This window comes from Solea solea, chromosome 12 (genome assembly GCF_958295425.1).
Source record: "Solea solea chromosome 12, fSolSol10.1, whole genome shotgun sequence".
NCBI classification, from domain to species: Eukaryota; Metazoa; Chordata; class Actinopteri; order Pleuronectiformes; family Soleidae; genus Solea; species Solea solea.
The window spans coordinates 19609645-19625638 of record NC_081145.1 but is presented as its reverse complement, the minus strand read 5'-3'; the positions used below and the strand labels follow the sequence as shown (position 1 = coordinate 19625638).

At 40.2% G+C, this 15994-nt stretch overlaps 1 protein-coding gene across 1 annotated transcript; it reads left to right on the top strand.

Annotated features, from left to right (window-relative positions):
• The first annotated feature begins 3156 nt into the window (after positions 1-3156).
• LOC131470435 (ornithine decarboxylase antizyme 2-like) lies at positions 3157-14526 on the top strand. The gene is given in 7 exon segments (XM_058646261.1): positions 3157-3312; positions 3315-3379; positions 9991-10057; positions 10059-10139; positions 11308-11480; positions 11937-12022; positions 12422-14526. Coding segments are annotated over 7 exon segments (657 nt in total). The 5' UTR covers positions 3157-3261; the 3' UTR covers positions 12556-14526.
• The last annotated feature ends 1468 nt before the right edge of the window (positions 14527-15994 follow it).

The window sequence follows — 15994 nt, the reverse complement described above, 5'->3', positions numbered from 1 at the left end:
TATTTCATCTTCAGAGCTGAGATAGAGTGTCTCGTGCAGTTTGTTCACACGATCTGTCTTTTGTTTTCGGTGTGAGGAGTGAAATACTGTAGCAGGTCAGCGGAGTCGGCCTCAAACGGCAGCAATGAGACAGGTTGAAACAGGAGGAACGTTTCGTTTTTCATCCTGCATCTCATGTGTAACTCGGTGATGCTCTGCTAGAGTCCATGAAGGGCAGCTGAGGGACAGTTTGCCCTGTTCACTGTTCACCTGAGATTCAGCAATCGGCTCAGATTGCTTTTTGTCTGCCGCTGAACACATACTGCAAACTAAAGAGTGGGCCCTTTTTTTTTTTACAGGTCAGAGTAGTACAGGTCAGTACCTGTAACTATCATGATGTCAGATAATTTAAGACGGCAGCAACAATCAGTTCATTCATTGTTTATGAGCAGAAAAGCAAAAACACTCCACAATGCATAACGCATTACACGATACGCGATACATGGTCCACGATACCAATAATATCACGATACAACGATTCTGTGATAATCAGTGTATTGCAAGACAATCATATAGCGATGCATCGCGATATCTGTCTAATTGAAGAAAACAAAACATCCGTGAAAAGTCAAAAGTGCAGGATTTCTCTATTTATTCACGACATAGACAACGTGGATGGGGCATCTATCGCGTAGCTTTCTCCACCATTATCCCACTGTAACTTCCCTGTTCTTCAGCCAGGTATCTTACCACTCAAGTTTCCCTCATTCATTTGAGCAGCACCGCCGTGTGGAGACATGAAGTAGTGACGCCCGGCGATTGAAACTGGCAGAGACTGTTTACTTTAGATATATTATGACCCACCCCTAATAAATGCAATATCACTGCTGTTGTTACAGTCACACAAACTGAATAGAGCCATCGTTAAGGTGATCAGTAACACCTGTGCTTTACTTAAGAGCATAAGTTAGGACATATAGTTTCAGAGGAATTACAGTTAAAGCTGGGGTAGGCAGGAATAGCAATAATCCGTCAGAGTTTAAGACAGACAGCAATGCAAATAGGGCAGCATGCAGGGAAACAGCATCTCAGCACATTTCTTTGCATTGCAAATAATGAGGCCAAGAATTTGACCACGGTTTCAGTATTTGTTTGTCGTCTCAGTGTGACTGAAACGTTCTAGTAATATCACACACGAGGGATTGTTGTAGTACTGAGTGTCAGCACGGCTGTGATAAGGCCACAGGTGTCAAATACACAGACCGGGAGTTTTCCTTCTCCTCTCTCTCTCTTACGATGACCATTCATAATTTAATTCAAATGTTATTCTGGCATAATTTATAATTCCTGGATCACACTGTGTGACTGTATTGTGTTTGTGTTCACACACCACCAATTTATTTATGACTTTAGTTTCTGACTTAGACAGACAGTGTAATTATTGATTATTATGCACACCCGAGACATGTTGTGATACTACAAGTTACCCACTAATGGAATGCTTCTCATCCAATCAAATGACTTGCTTGCACCTGGCCGGAACTGAAGGCCTGTACACTCTTTTTCTCGGGGTGGCAAGAACAAGAACAATGTCAGTTCTGGCCAGGACATTTCAGACGGCATGAGAAGCTCCAGTGCAGCACTCCTGGGAAGTGCTCATAAGGAATGATAACATTTCCACATTAACCACGCCCACTTCAAATTTCTGGCTAATCACACAATAGCTGTCGGACACCGCACAAGAAAAAGGTTCTGTCTAGATGATGTGCAAGGAACAAGCTGCAAGAAAAGAATGATGTCATTCTTTTCTAGCAGCCCTGGGAGAGAGTGAGCACAATTACCTGTTCTTGTGGAGTATGTACAGGCCTTAACTGTTGTATAGTTTAGTCTTTGATAAATAAATAAATAAATAAACGAGTACATAATGAGTACCCATCCTACTGTAACTCACTCAAGTATCAGTGCTGGTGTTCGTTCCATGACACAGACTGCCTCAGTGGATTTCTCACTCACTCTCACTTACATCACAAAGGTGCCGTTCCATGATGGTTGGCAGGTGGCACTGACCCCATGTCCCCTAGCAAGCTGGACCGCCAACATTAATGCTGCCATGTGCCAAGTTCAAGTAGCTGGTCTGCTATCTTGTTACTAATCTGATGATCTGCTTGGCACAGGAGCTCCCTTTCCATCCCTCCTTACATAACTGTGTCTATGTTCAGGTCCACACTAAGAGTCTGGGTCAAGAGGTGACAACAGCAGGGGAAAGACTGTCAGAGGTAGAGCAAGAGTGGTGGTCGCTTCGAGGCAGTTTATTCAGTTTGTTTTTAGTTTTTCAAATGTCCTTGCTTCACTTTGTTAGGGTTGTTGGGTTAATGGTCCCACATTTGATGGATCCACCACACAACAGCCACAGTCACTGCTTCACACTTGCTTCTGATTTGTTTTAACCAAAAGTTTGTCTGGTTTGCCAAGCTTCTCTAGTTCAGTGCTAAAGTATACGTTTGATTCATTCATTTCATATTTCATTTTGTTGTGTCTGTGTGGTTGTTTTGTGTGTCACTATGGTCTCCTTGTTGCCTTTACAACTTTAGTTTTACAACTCTGTGATTTTTATGTAATTGAATTAATATCTGTGTGGCTTTGTTTTAGGTGATTGTATGTCTTTTGGAAAAAAGAAACAATTGTGTCGATGATATGAATGATGATAATAAATGTTTTTATTGGGCACCATTCACAACATTCGAGGTCCATTCATCCATCCATCCATCTTCTACCACTTTATCCTCAACCACATGAGGGTTGCGGGGGGCGCTGTGCCAATCTCAGCAGGACTAGCCTGACAGTTCGATCCCCTCTGGTCCTAAATCTTATTTTGGAAACAACTAACAGCCTATTCACAGAATTGTTGTATTGTGATATTATTGGTATCATGGACCCTGTATTTGTATATCATATCATATCCTGAGGTACACTTTGCTTCCCACCCCTATTTAATTAAACTGTCAGTATTAAAGTAAATGTGAATAAGGTGTGTATTTAAAAGTATACACACATGTGATTGATTATAACCGTTTTGTTTAATGAATTTGTTTAAAAAAAAAAAACTCTTCAATGTGTGACGTAATTACCCATGATCCTCGGTCCCCGGCTGCAGCTATAAATACGCTGTTCTTCCTCGATCCTTCGCAGTCTGTCTGCTGTTCATGTTCCAGTTGACTGTGTTTCCTCCTAAACACTCGTCTTTTTTTTTTTACCTGAGCAAGGCTGGGTCTTGTCTCACGGATGTTGAACTTCTCTGTGGAGTTTCTCTTCGACATTACTTTTGCTGCGTTGTCTGTCAGAAACCACACAAAGAGCCTCCGTGTTTCCTCGAAGCTATCATGCTGAACGCCGAGGAAAGGTAGGAGCTAATATTCTCCTGGAAACAACAACAGTGTTCAACGAGAAGTGCTATTGTTGACGTTAGCTAGCCTGGTTAGCACCGACTGCTTTTGCTTTGAGGTAAAACATTTTCAAATAGTTTTGTACTTGTACTAAAATAGCTTTAAATGACCCGTAGGAAGGAAAACAACTTATAAACAAAGCACCGGACTTTGACAGTTATCAACAAACATGACATGAATAGCAGTCATAGTAGTCTGCACATTAGCGCTGCAACTCATTTCGCTCCTCCATCCAACCATTATCTACCGCTTTATTCTCCACCGGATGGTGTGCCAATCTCAGCTGATAAAGGGCAGTTAAACTTTCTTTTTTCCTCGATTAATCGGTTAGTTTTGTTATTTTGTCCATTAGACAAATGTCTGAAAGTGGACCACCAATTGTCCAGTTTACTGTCATAAAGGAGTCAACAAATAAGAAAATATCAAATAAAAAAACTACAATAACTTTGTCCATATAGTATCAGAAGATTGTGTTAAATGTCAGTCACTGTTTCTCGAACCACGCAATGGCAATGTCCTTAAATGTTTTTTGTTTACAAAACTATAATTTATTTAATTTAATTTATAATTTACTATCGTAGGCAAATCAAATAAATATAACAATAGTTGTCCTTAAGTTTCCATGCAATTAGTTAATTGACTAATCATTTCAGCCCTCTTAAACATTGACATTAAAAGACCTGTCTGTTATCTTAGTGTCAGATTCAGGACATTTGATGACATTCTTATCTTGCCTGCCTCCAGTTACACAAAACAACAACAAAGTAAAAAGTTCACACTACAGTTAGGGAGCATTCCAATGAAGTGAAGTTAAGTAATCTTAATTTAAATGTGTCACTGTTTTGGTCACAGCTCATTTATTAGACACATTGATATGAATGGGTTTGTGAGTTATTCATTATTGCTGTTACATTATATTAATTTGCAATTTTGCTTTCAGTTTTGTTTACTGTACGATTGTCTGCGGTTATGCAAATACTGTTCTGAAGAAAGCAGTACCCTGAGACCTTTGCTGTGACTCCACAGTGCTGTGTTGTATTTTTGAACTAGGTGTTGTCCTATTGCATCACCATAGAAGACCATAGGATTTGTTTTTAAGTCGTCTTAAGACAATTGTTTTCTTTAGCAATAGCATGTGAAGGTTCTCAGGACATACTGTAGTCATCTTCAGTAGTTAGCTGTAGGTGACTGGACATGCTTGAGTTAAGTTTGAAAGAGAGCCTGTGTGTCATTGTTTTTCTGCACAGAAACAAAGATGTGAGTCTTGTTTTTGTCCCATGGGTTTATCATCTGACAAGAACAGAGAGAAAGTGAGAGAGGTTCATTGATGCATTGACTTTATTAGCACTCTGACTTGTTATGGAACTGTCAGCTGAAGGCATCAAATGGCCTACATTAGCCCGGTTGCATAACCCTCTCCAATGCTGCTGGTACACTTCCCAAGCAAGGAATGTGTTTGTGTGAGGAGTACAGCGATGTGTTTGCTCAGACACAGTTGGATTGTCTAAACTGAGTTATGAAACTGTCACGTGTAAATGTCCCATACAGTGGCTGTCATACTGATCTTGTCAGTAGTAGCTGTGGTTGCTGGACGTTTCAGGTTTTGAGCACTCCTGAGTTTTTCCTGCAAGGCCAGTTCAGATACCAGTTTCAGCAGGCATCTGAAATTGTCAACTTGACTGTAAAAGTTGACTGCAGGCAATGTTGCGATTCTCAAGCATGCACATACAAGTGAAAAGTGAGTAACAGACGAGCTTGAAATAAACACATCTCACTGAAAATGAAAGCCATAGAGTATCTGTTTTACATCTGTATCTGCCATTATTTTTTATCACCAGTTCAATAGATTTAATTCTTAATTAATGGCTTCTGCCATTTTATTCAGGCAAGATTAAATTAAACACAGTACTATACCAATAGATGGACTGGCGAACTGTCCAGGGTGTACCCCGCCTATCGCCCGATGTAGCTGAGATTGGCACAGCACCCCCCGCGACACTCTGGCAGAGGATAAAGCGGTAGATGATGACTGACTGACTATACCAATACTATTCTCTTAATTTCATGGACGAAACAATAGGTTGAAACTATTAATCAATAATAATCAGTATTGAAAACATGGTGTCTTACATTCGTAAATGTATAGTAATTGTTACTTACAGTAGCAAGAGAGAACACCTGGTACAGATAGTATTACATTAACTTACATGTCATTTAGCAGATGCTTTTATCCAAAGCGACTTACAATGGAATTGAGTACAATCAGCCCTAGTATGTCTAGTATGTCTTGTACAGTGGTGGTTTGTTGCGCTATTAATAGGTAATACATTCCATCTAAATGAATGTCAGCAGTGCAACCTACCTTCCGCTCTCGTCTGTTTTTTTGTCTCTTCTCAAGCTTTAGCCATTAACTGTTTTACTTGTTCATGGGGCTGGGCAATATATAGATATTGTATCTATATCGTAACTTGAGGTCTCTTAGATTTTGGATATAATCATATCGTGATAAGGTATCTGTGATGGCTTTTCCTGGTTGTGATAATCATCATATTGCCCATGGTGTGACCCCATCACAAAGTGGTAGAAGATGAGTGAGTGAGTGAACTTAACTACACTTAATTAACTATTTAATTAAAAGCCTAATTATTTGTGCTATAGCTAAATTTGACATTTAACAGCAAAAAGCCAAAGAAATAAACCTTTATAAATTAAAATTAAAATATTATCTGAAATAAAAGGTAATAACTGTATTTTAAGCTTGTAATGCAGATCATAAACTCAGATATTTTTATTTGAGTGTATTTACAGTGTATGGTGACTCTCCCTTGAGTAGCTCAAACATCTCAAAAGAAAACTTTTCCTGAGCCCTTAAACAAGCTTCACACAGTTTACTCTCAGTACCTAAACCCTAACAAGATTAATGACCAGAAAGTGGTTATCATCCCTCATTTCATCAAAAAGCTAAAAGCACCACAAGTGATCTGCATATCTGTAGACATGTATGTAAATAACATAATTACGTTTCAGAACCTAGTAGTTTATTCATGGGATTTAATCATACAGTAACTACACAGTAAATACCACGTGGTGTAATTGTAGTAGTATCACTATTGCTCCACCCCTTTTGTTCAGACTAAAATATCCCTATAACTATTTGACTTACGGTTGACTATTTAAATTTGCATTAACATATACCGGCAATATAAATCCTGTTTACAAAGATGCAGTGTGACCAAGGCACTTTTTAATGATACATTTTCTGTAGTATTTGGATGTTTTGGATCTCTGAAGTGGTCTGGTTGTTTTTGTTGTCCTCAGTGTTTTGTACTAGTTGTCCAGGGTTAAAGGACAGGGATGTGTCCATCCGCACTCAGGTTTCAGAGCACGTGTGCCTTTCCTGTTTCTGTCTCGACATCTTTCCGACACACTGGTCTGCCAAACTTCCAAAGAGGAGGAGAACTGAGGATACTTGTTTATTTTCCTGCTGACTGCAGCAACACAGTTTTCACAATAAGCCAATAGGCTTGTTTGTGTTGATGATTTAGAGTCTCTTTTTTCTCCATTATTTCAAAAGGAATTTACATTGTTGGACGTTGGTCTGGCGTGTTTTGCCTTCCTTGGCGGACATGCTGGAGCACTTCCTGTTTCGGTTGACTCGTGTGTTCATGGGCTGTCCGCCAAACTCTGCTTCAGCAGTCAGCCAATGTGGGATGTTGATCCCTCAAACAATTAACCAGAATCTGTTCTCAAAATAACATCTCAGAACTGCCAATGAAAGCTTTCATCCATTGAAAGTAATGGTAAAAATATTTGACACACGCACACCTCTCCTTCCAGAATCAATGTGTGACGCACTTGGCATCTTAAATTGTCACTGCATCTCTCCAGCACATCAGTGTAGCCCAGGTTTGAGAGGGGGGCTGCACCACAGTCTGTTTCACCCATCACATCCACCATTTTTAAAAACATAACCTATATTCTGTTTATAGGTGACCTCCTAACCTATTGGGGGGGGGGACTAAAGGGCACAGCTCTCCAGCTCGAGTGGCATCATGGGCCAGGATGGTGGGGCGGGGGTTGCTGAGAGGGTGGCTGAAATGTCAGGACAAGAGTGTTGCCTTTCAAAACAATCTGGCATTTCCATCAGGGACAGGCTCTTCTGTCTGTCTTTTAAATTAGAAGATGGAAAAAGAAAAGCGGGCCTTGACATCTTGACACGTCCTGGGCGTCTCCTCCCCATCTGTGTACTACCTGTTAACTCCACAAAGTTATTTTCCCTTTTGTGTCTCTGCTGTACTTGAAGAGAAACTCTTCTCTGGAGACCTTTTCACTTAATATATTTTGCAGTGGCTCCTACTGCTCTTTTTTTTCCATCTCCAGAACAACAAAGTACCCCAGTTTATATTTACACTATTAACATTAAGTAACCACTATACTCTTTTGATTCTCATTTTTTTAATTAATTGTAAATGTAGATTGGGATTTCCTAGATCCTAAGGACCATTTCAACAATCCATTTGAAAGGGAAATATTGTACTACATTATAGAAAGTATTTTCTCCTGACCAGTTAATCAAGTATTTGTAACATAAAAATACATAAAAATGGAACTAGTCTTCCGCTTTGAAAAGAGAAGCCCTGGAAGTAGGTGGTAGCAGTCAGCCACCACGGGGCTGGTCTAAGTAGTTAATGCTCTCATTTGCTATTCTCAGGTCTTTTTCAATAGTATATGATATAAATTATGTTTCCATTTGGAGAACTAAAGATGAAAAAGCATGGTGCACATGAGTGGACGCCACTGTGATTGACGTTTGTGAACTTTCAAAACAGGTTTGTTTTGCAACCGGAGGACTTCATGCACTTTTACATGGCAAATTACAAGAGGTCTGCTATTTAAAGAAGAAAGAGGTGATGTGATGTGTGCCTCTGCACCAAGAAGGTGATGGGACAGGTGAAAAGACGTGATTATAGTGAGCTTTGTTTTCATTGAGCCCTGTCTTGGCCTTATCTTCAGTTCTCACTCTCACCAAAACATGTGGTTACTTGAGTCTGATGTTGTTCTTTGGGGCATGGCTCTAAATATGCCAATGTTTGCATGCAAATATGTTGTCGACCTGATGCAAGGTGAATGTGAAGAAAAAGAAAGAAAAGGTGTGAGGTTCAGTAAAAATGCAGACGCTTTGGAGGCAAAGTCGGGCTATATTTCTCATTTAACAGAATGAAAGTGAATCGAAAATGCCCGTCTGAGCAGTCCCACTGTCTGTGTCAGCCGGCTGCCATCATGTCTGGTTTGAGAGAACTCGTCTGTAACTCAAAACGCTGAAGAGACGTGTTCCCAAAAGCCTTGCAAGCTATTTGCAGAGGTGTTTACAGATCATGTGCTTATTTATGATAGATGCCTTCTACCGATTTGTGTAACCTGGCAGGAACTCTTTGAATGCAGTTACGAATCATCAGCTTTAATTTAGTCCGTGTCATGAACGAACAGCGTGAGAAGACTTTTTGGCACAGTGGGTAATCTAAAACATAGAACAAATAATTCATTAATATATAATGTATGTGCTTGTTGACTTTTTTTCTTTGCTTATGTATTTGTTTTTATTTTAAATTGACATCTGATGGTTGGAAAAAGGTGTTGTTCCTCACTTGAGTGTCTTGGTGACACAAACACGTAACTGTAGACGTTGTTTGGATAAGCTGTCGAAAACCTTCAAATTACAGAACTAATGAGCAAAAGGTATATTCATGTTTAAGCCCTCTGTCTGCTCTCTACACAGTCAAGGTGTGGTGTGTTGCCATAGATGCCGCTGTTTTCTAATGGAAGCAAAGTGCTTAATGAAGTCATTGTGGAGCTGTGGGTGTATGAGGCAACAAGCCTCAGTGTTTACACCAGTAACTGTTCTCTTTACATTTAGTGGCTGTATAAAGTTGACTTCTAACAAACTCACAACTCTTTTGATATTTTAAAAAACAATATTTAGCAAATTATTAAAAAGATATATCAAATTGTGAAGAATTTCCTGAGGACAAACCCAAAACTTGTGTGCCAGCAGCTTGTTGGGCTCAGAAATCATCCTTACAGTTAAGTTTGGTCAGTGTCCAACTCTTAATTCAAACTTGACTGTATGCCAGAGATGCCTGTTACTCTTTATAAAAGACATATTCCTTCCAAATGTTTCTTATAACAAGTGACTGGTCTTTGTTTACTCTTCAGTGGAGACTAGTGCAGTCAAAAGGTCTGGACCCCTCTGTTGTTATAAACCTGGTCTAAGTTGTGACAACACACAAGAACCGAAACAAAGACTGGGATTAAAGCAAGTTTTACTAGTTTCTCTTGTAAACGTGACATAATTTATATTCCCGGTGTTGTCACAACTGTCATTGTTGCACTGTGGAGTTTAAATGTACTGACGAGGTGAACTACAATATTTATTTTTGAGACGCTTATTGGAAGAGCGACTGTGTGTAGAATAAAATAAGTTGTATTTATTTAAGGCATTAACAGGACAGAAGATGCAACTTTTCTGAGAAGATGTGAAACAATAACTCATTCGTCTTTCTCCCTGCAGTTCCTGGTTAGCGGGGTCTCGGCTGACCAGCTCAAACCCTCTGGCTCCAGGGCCTCTGTGGTGCTCCTGATGCCCCTCACCCACAGCTGAAGATCCCGTGTGGGCGAGGGACTGTCAGGGATCACTCTTTCGGCGTGCTACTACATAAGGTGCCTGTTCTGGACTTCACACACATCACTTAGAGATCTGTTGGCCATCTTCTATTTTAAGCTTTCTGGAGAAATGCAAATGTACAACATAGGATATCAAATCTCTCAGATTTGTTTATTAAAGGCTTTTTAGTTCAAATGCTTCACAGGGTGATGGTGGTTTTAAAAAAAAAAAAAAGGTTCTTGTTCTCCTTTGTAATCACTTTAAGTAATAAATGTGTTAAGTGCTTAATCGTCCAGGGACCAGACTGACTCTGACTCTGCATTAAACACAAGGACATGTTGCTCATGAGTTGATCCCTGATTTTGCAAAGTTTTTATGGCTTAAATTCCTTTTAGTCTCTCCTGCTTGCCACCTGCAGTTCTTTCATCCCTCAAATTCTATCATAATGAATTGTTCTGTGTAAAGTTTTGTGTTTGGAAACATCTACAATAAAAGGGCCATTTTCTTTCCTCTTATGTGTATGAGTGAGAAATTGTCCCCTAGACATGTGACTGCCTGTCCCTGAGGGATTAGAGGTTTAGGATCAGACAGATCAGTCACAACTGTCATATTAAAGCCCCTCATCTGTCCTTAGTGAGCAAAACTCCCCGGCTAACATTACTTGTACTTTAATTATTTTTCACATTTTTATGATGCAGTTCTCTTCATCTCACAGTGTCCAGATATCACATTAAGTCTGAAACTTGAAATTCAGCAAAGACGCTTCTTACTTCCTCTCACACTCTCTCACCTGACAGACACTGGCAAAGCACGTTTGCAGGGAATAAAATAATGTGCCAGTTAAATCTGACCACCAACTGTCACATGCTGCAAAACCACATGCCACACAAAGTAACGTGTCTCTTAAAATCAGTGACTCAGCAGGTTTACAAAAGCAGAAGTGTTGATCAGTTACAGTACAGCATCAGTCTGCTGCAGCCATGACACCCAATGCCAACACTTCCTCTTTGACTGTGTCCTTCACTTTCATTTCTCTTCAAACGACCTGTTATTCCAATAAAGTATTATTCTGAGCACCATTTAGTTTTTCCAAATGGTTATAAATGGATAATACATGTCCATAATCTGAGTTGAGAAAGCGACCAAATTCAGAACTGATAATGACGAATAATAATAATCATACAATACAATCAATAACTTCACTCATTTCTCATTTGAATCCAGGATGCAAAGTTAACCGTAACACAGGGCTCTGCAGCGAGTGGGAACCCCTCTCGTCTACTCTTTCACTACCAGCTGAGTGAGCGACGCTCGGCCTCCTGGAACACGGTTCTATCAGAAGACAGCCTTTTCCTGGAGATCCCTGCTGGGGCGCTGGTCGAGGGGAGCAAGGAGGGGTGAGCATGTGTTCCAAACCTTTACTGCAGTCTAGTAACATCCAAAAATCAAGCATCACTTATATAAAAGTGTTATTAGACAGTGTAGCAATTTCTCTTTGACTGCATTTATGTTGCACTCAAGTTTATTCCTAAATAATATCATTTAACTGACAGGGAAACTTCTCTTGACTTCACACCCTAGACCTTTTAAAAAGACTATTATCATGTGTTTCAACACTAACTAACATAGAGGCTGCTAATAGTGACCAGTGTCAGGAGAGAGTGACCTTGTGTGCTGTGATCACTGAGCAGCCTGCTTCACAGCTGCCACTGCATTATTATGTAAAGTTGCAGTGCTTATGTAAAAGGGACCCAAAAAAAAAAAATAATGTGTGTCAGTGATGGTTACCCTCTCTCTCTCTCCTCATTCACAGACTGATGCTTTGTGTCTCTCTGTGTTCATGTCATCCTCAGGCTAACGGCTCTGCTGGAGTTTGCAGAAGAGAAGCTCAAGGTTAACTACGTCTTCCTGTGGTTTCATAAAAACAGAGAGGATCGATGTAAGAGATCCTGCTTTTTATCCTTTTTTTTCCCAGTCATTTACTCTTTGCATCTCTCTTTTTTGTTTGTCCAATCTTTGTGGCGATGGAAAATGGTCCCATATTTACAATGTTGCTGAGAGAGAAACAGTCAAAAAAGAAGTCCCAGAAGGCGACTCCTACTTAAACCAAACCATTGCATTTAACCTCTTCATTCTCACTGAAGGGAAATTTATTTGCAACAAAAATCAGATTTGGAAAAAGTCTGACGGAATTTGTCAGATAACAGGATACATTTCCCCCTTAGTTGCCAGTAAAAACAGGGGCTTTTGGCAACCTGGCAGTTTGACGTAGGGTTTAAGGAGAATAAAAAGTTTCATTGTTCTCGTCGTGTGATCGCTCTCCCTCTCTTCTCACCAGTGTCCATCATCAGGACGTTCCATTACTTGGGCTTTGAGATGGTGAAGCCAGGCAACCCAATGGTACCAGCCCGGCCTGATCTGGCCTTCATGGTTTACTCTCTGGAAAACAGCAGCAGCTCAGACGAGGAGTGACTCCCACATCAAGTCCTGACCCCACACACACACACACACACCGCTCATCACTAACTGGGAGGTGACGCCCCTTTCTTTCACAGACTTGTGATTCGAGGTGCGTCATCATGATTTCCATGTGACAATGACGCCGTTACCTCCCCCTTCCCCCCCCCCTTCCCTGAGAGAAACTGCAGACTGGAGAAACAGGAGCAGGTGACGGTTGAACAAAGTTGTCGCATGCATTGTGGGATTTTTTTTTCTTTTTCTGCTTGGTGTTTTTTTTCTCTTCTGCTTCTTTTCTCTGCCATATTGTCTGTTTGTGTTGCCACTGACGAGACGAGACAAACGGCGGTTAGACATTCAGCGTAAGGTGGTGTTTTACATTAAAATGCAGCATATCTAACACCTGACAGCGTTCCACCTGTATCTGAGATTTTAAGAAGTTTTTGGTTTGTTTATGTGCTGTATACCATGCAAGCTGTATTTCGAAGGAGTAAAAACGGAGAGCAGAGGCTGGGTATACTTTTTAAATGTTGTTTAGCATTATTATATAGATGGGGTGAATGCCAGGTCTGTTATCATTAAAGCACATGTAAAGTTTTATTTAGACCTCTTCCTAAAATATGTCAAAACATCATTCCAGCACATGTCATTAGCTTAGCACAAAGTCTCAGTAGATGTGGCAAAGCTGTGCTGAAGTCACAACAGGGTGCCACTTTGTATTTCACACAGAAACACATTTTATCAAAAGATATTAAGCTCAATAATGAATGAGAGAGTCCGGTTAAAAGCTCCACTCGCTGTAACTTCAATTAAAAAGTGCATGTAAAGGTTTAAATCTAGTGAAGCTGCCGCCCGCTCCCATCAACGTCACAGAGCTAAACATCCAGTTTAAAAAATGGAAAACCTGAATCAGAATCTCAGAATGCAGCAGTATACTGTTATTGTGTGGTACTGCTGAACCATGTAAGCTACCGCCCGTGTCCCTTTTTTATATTCTCATTTGCTTGATGTTGTAAATGCTGAGTACGGACACGCTATCGACTGTGCAAGACCAAAAATCTGTGCTGCAACTTTGAAAATTGGTTTGAATGTCGGGTTTGAACCTGGAATGTCGGGTTTGAACCTGGAATGTCGGGTTTGAACCTGGAATGTCAGGTTTGAACCTGGAATGTCGGATTTGAACCTGGAATCCCTTTAGAGCAGAGTTGAGATATGGTGGGTTTTTAAAATAAAAAAAATGGATGTTTATCTCAGTGATTTGAATGTGATGGTGACACAGTGGGGCCACGTGAGCTTGGCTCAGCCCTGCAGGTCGGTTTCAGTAACGGGGCTTTTTGTGCCTAAAAGGAGGAAAGTGCAATGTTAATTTTTTTTTTTTTTTTTGCTCTGGAGTCTTATTGAGAAATGTCTTTTATTATAATCCATTTATTTTCATCCCATAAGCGGTTCAACCCCACATTGTTGCTCATTGTTGAGTAAAACTACAGCACTTGGCTTTCAACATGTATATGCAATTAGTTAAAACTTTTTGTTTTGTGGCTTTTTGTGCAGACGTTGACACCAAAGAACTAATTCTGTCTGCTGTTGATTTTAAAGTCATATTTAGCTTTTAAACTGAATTTAAACCTAGTGTGGTATATAAAGCAATATTACCCTACATTCCCCACAGCAGCCATTATTGCCCTCGTGATGACACACATGATGGTAGACTGTTCAGGTTGGAGTTGGGAAGGGCCTTATTTTTCTTCAGAGTCTTCATTGCTACTGATTGAACCATGACTATAAGCTGTTAGGAAATGTCAATATTTGATTTTTTTCTCAGAGGTATATTTTTATCTACATATATTTCCCAAATGTCTTTTGTGATAGCTGTGGGATTTGTTTTTAGTTTTCAGTGATTTAGATTGCAGACAATCCACATGTGTATACTTCAGATTTTTGTCTTGGGGAGGGGGAAAAAAACAATAAAAGTTAATATCTACTGTACATGATTATATTCTTTTGTCCTCCTGTTAATGTTAGAAATGTTTGAGGAAACAAAAGTGGGTTTTTTTGTTGTGTTTTTTTCCCCTTTTCCTCAGGAACAGCAGTTGTGGAAATCGTCGTTTCAGCCGATTGCTGACTCAAGCGTTAATCTCCAACCAGCTCGGCTCACAGCACATTAACAGCTCACTGCTGGCCTCTGGCCAAAGACTGCGACAGCCTCCCCGGTCAGTTGATCCAGAGATCTATTTTCAGAGCTGGGGCCAGGATGGACTCAGTTGTACTATATCAGCTTCTCTAATACAACAGCAACCTGATTTTTAAACACGATCGTCTCCTCCTGAAAGAGAAAATCCATTCAGTCTCATGCAACCGTGCAACAAACCTGCAAAGCTGATTTTAACAAAACAGGAAATTCTATTAAACACATTTTAAAGAACACAATGGCAACATGTTCAGGTTTCTTGCACACAAGCACAACTATCATGTCAAACTGCATTGTTAATATCCACCAACAAAATAATTGCATGGCTTATTTTTCACTATTTAAACCCTAGACAGTTCACAAATCTGCATCAGCTAACCACTAAGGACACACTCAATAAGGAGCACAAAGGGGGTGTTGCCTCGCCTCTCTTGTTCCGTGATATTATGGAAATGTGATTTGTATTTTGTTGTCATGCATGGCTGGGTTGTTTTTTTTGAACGGTTATGTTTAAGTACAGACTTCAAATCTGATGTCTGATGTAATGATGCATTCATCTCTGTTTTAAGTGAACTGAGGTGAATTCTGCTCTTGGACCACCACGAGCAGCGCTTGTGGGCTGAGGCTGCAGCGTCTCTAATCCCCTCACTAAAAGACAAGAGTCAAATAGTCCCCTCCTGGCTTTAATCTATGTTGACATGTTTCCATAAAACCTTACCTCAGATTGAGGCTGATTACGACATCAGCTGCACTCTGTATTAAAGTTCTCAGAAACTGGTTGAAACGTCTCAGTTTCTAGTGTGCAGTAAGACGAGTTAAAACCAGCCAGTGAACAAGTAATCCCCTCTTACGCTGCTGCAGTCTCCACACTGAAGCCTGAAGATCCCATCATATATAATGTGCTCGTATGGGGGGGGAATAATAATCTGTGTGGGTACATTAGTCAGTGTGGTTACTGCTAAACAAATAATCTCATTCCCAGGTCTACTTAGTTGCTGTTCTGGAGGCTCCTGTTGCCCAAATCTTCACTTTTTATTGTGAATTGTTCATGCTTATCTTTTCATTCCCGGTTTTTCTTTATTAGTCATTTCCCTATTACATTCCCCTCCAGTACTTTTGAGGAATGTGACACCTGGGATTAAAAGCTAGAGCAAATGAACAGGTATTGAACAAAGACTTAAAACTCTCAAGGGTCTGGACAGCTCTTATATCATCTGGCACACTGTTCCGAACAGCCACCACAGAAAAGATTGTCACCTCTAATTT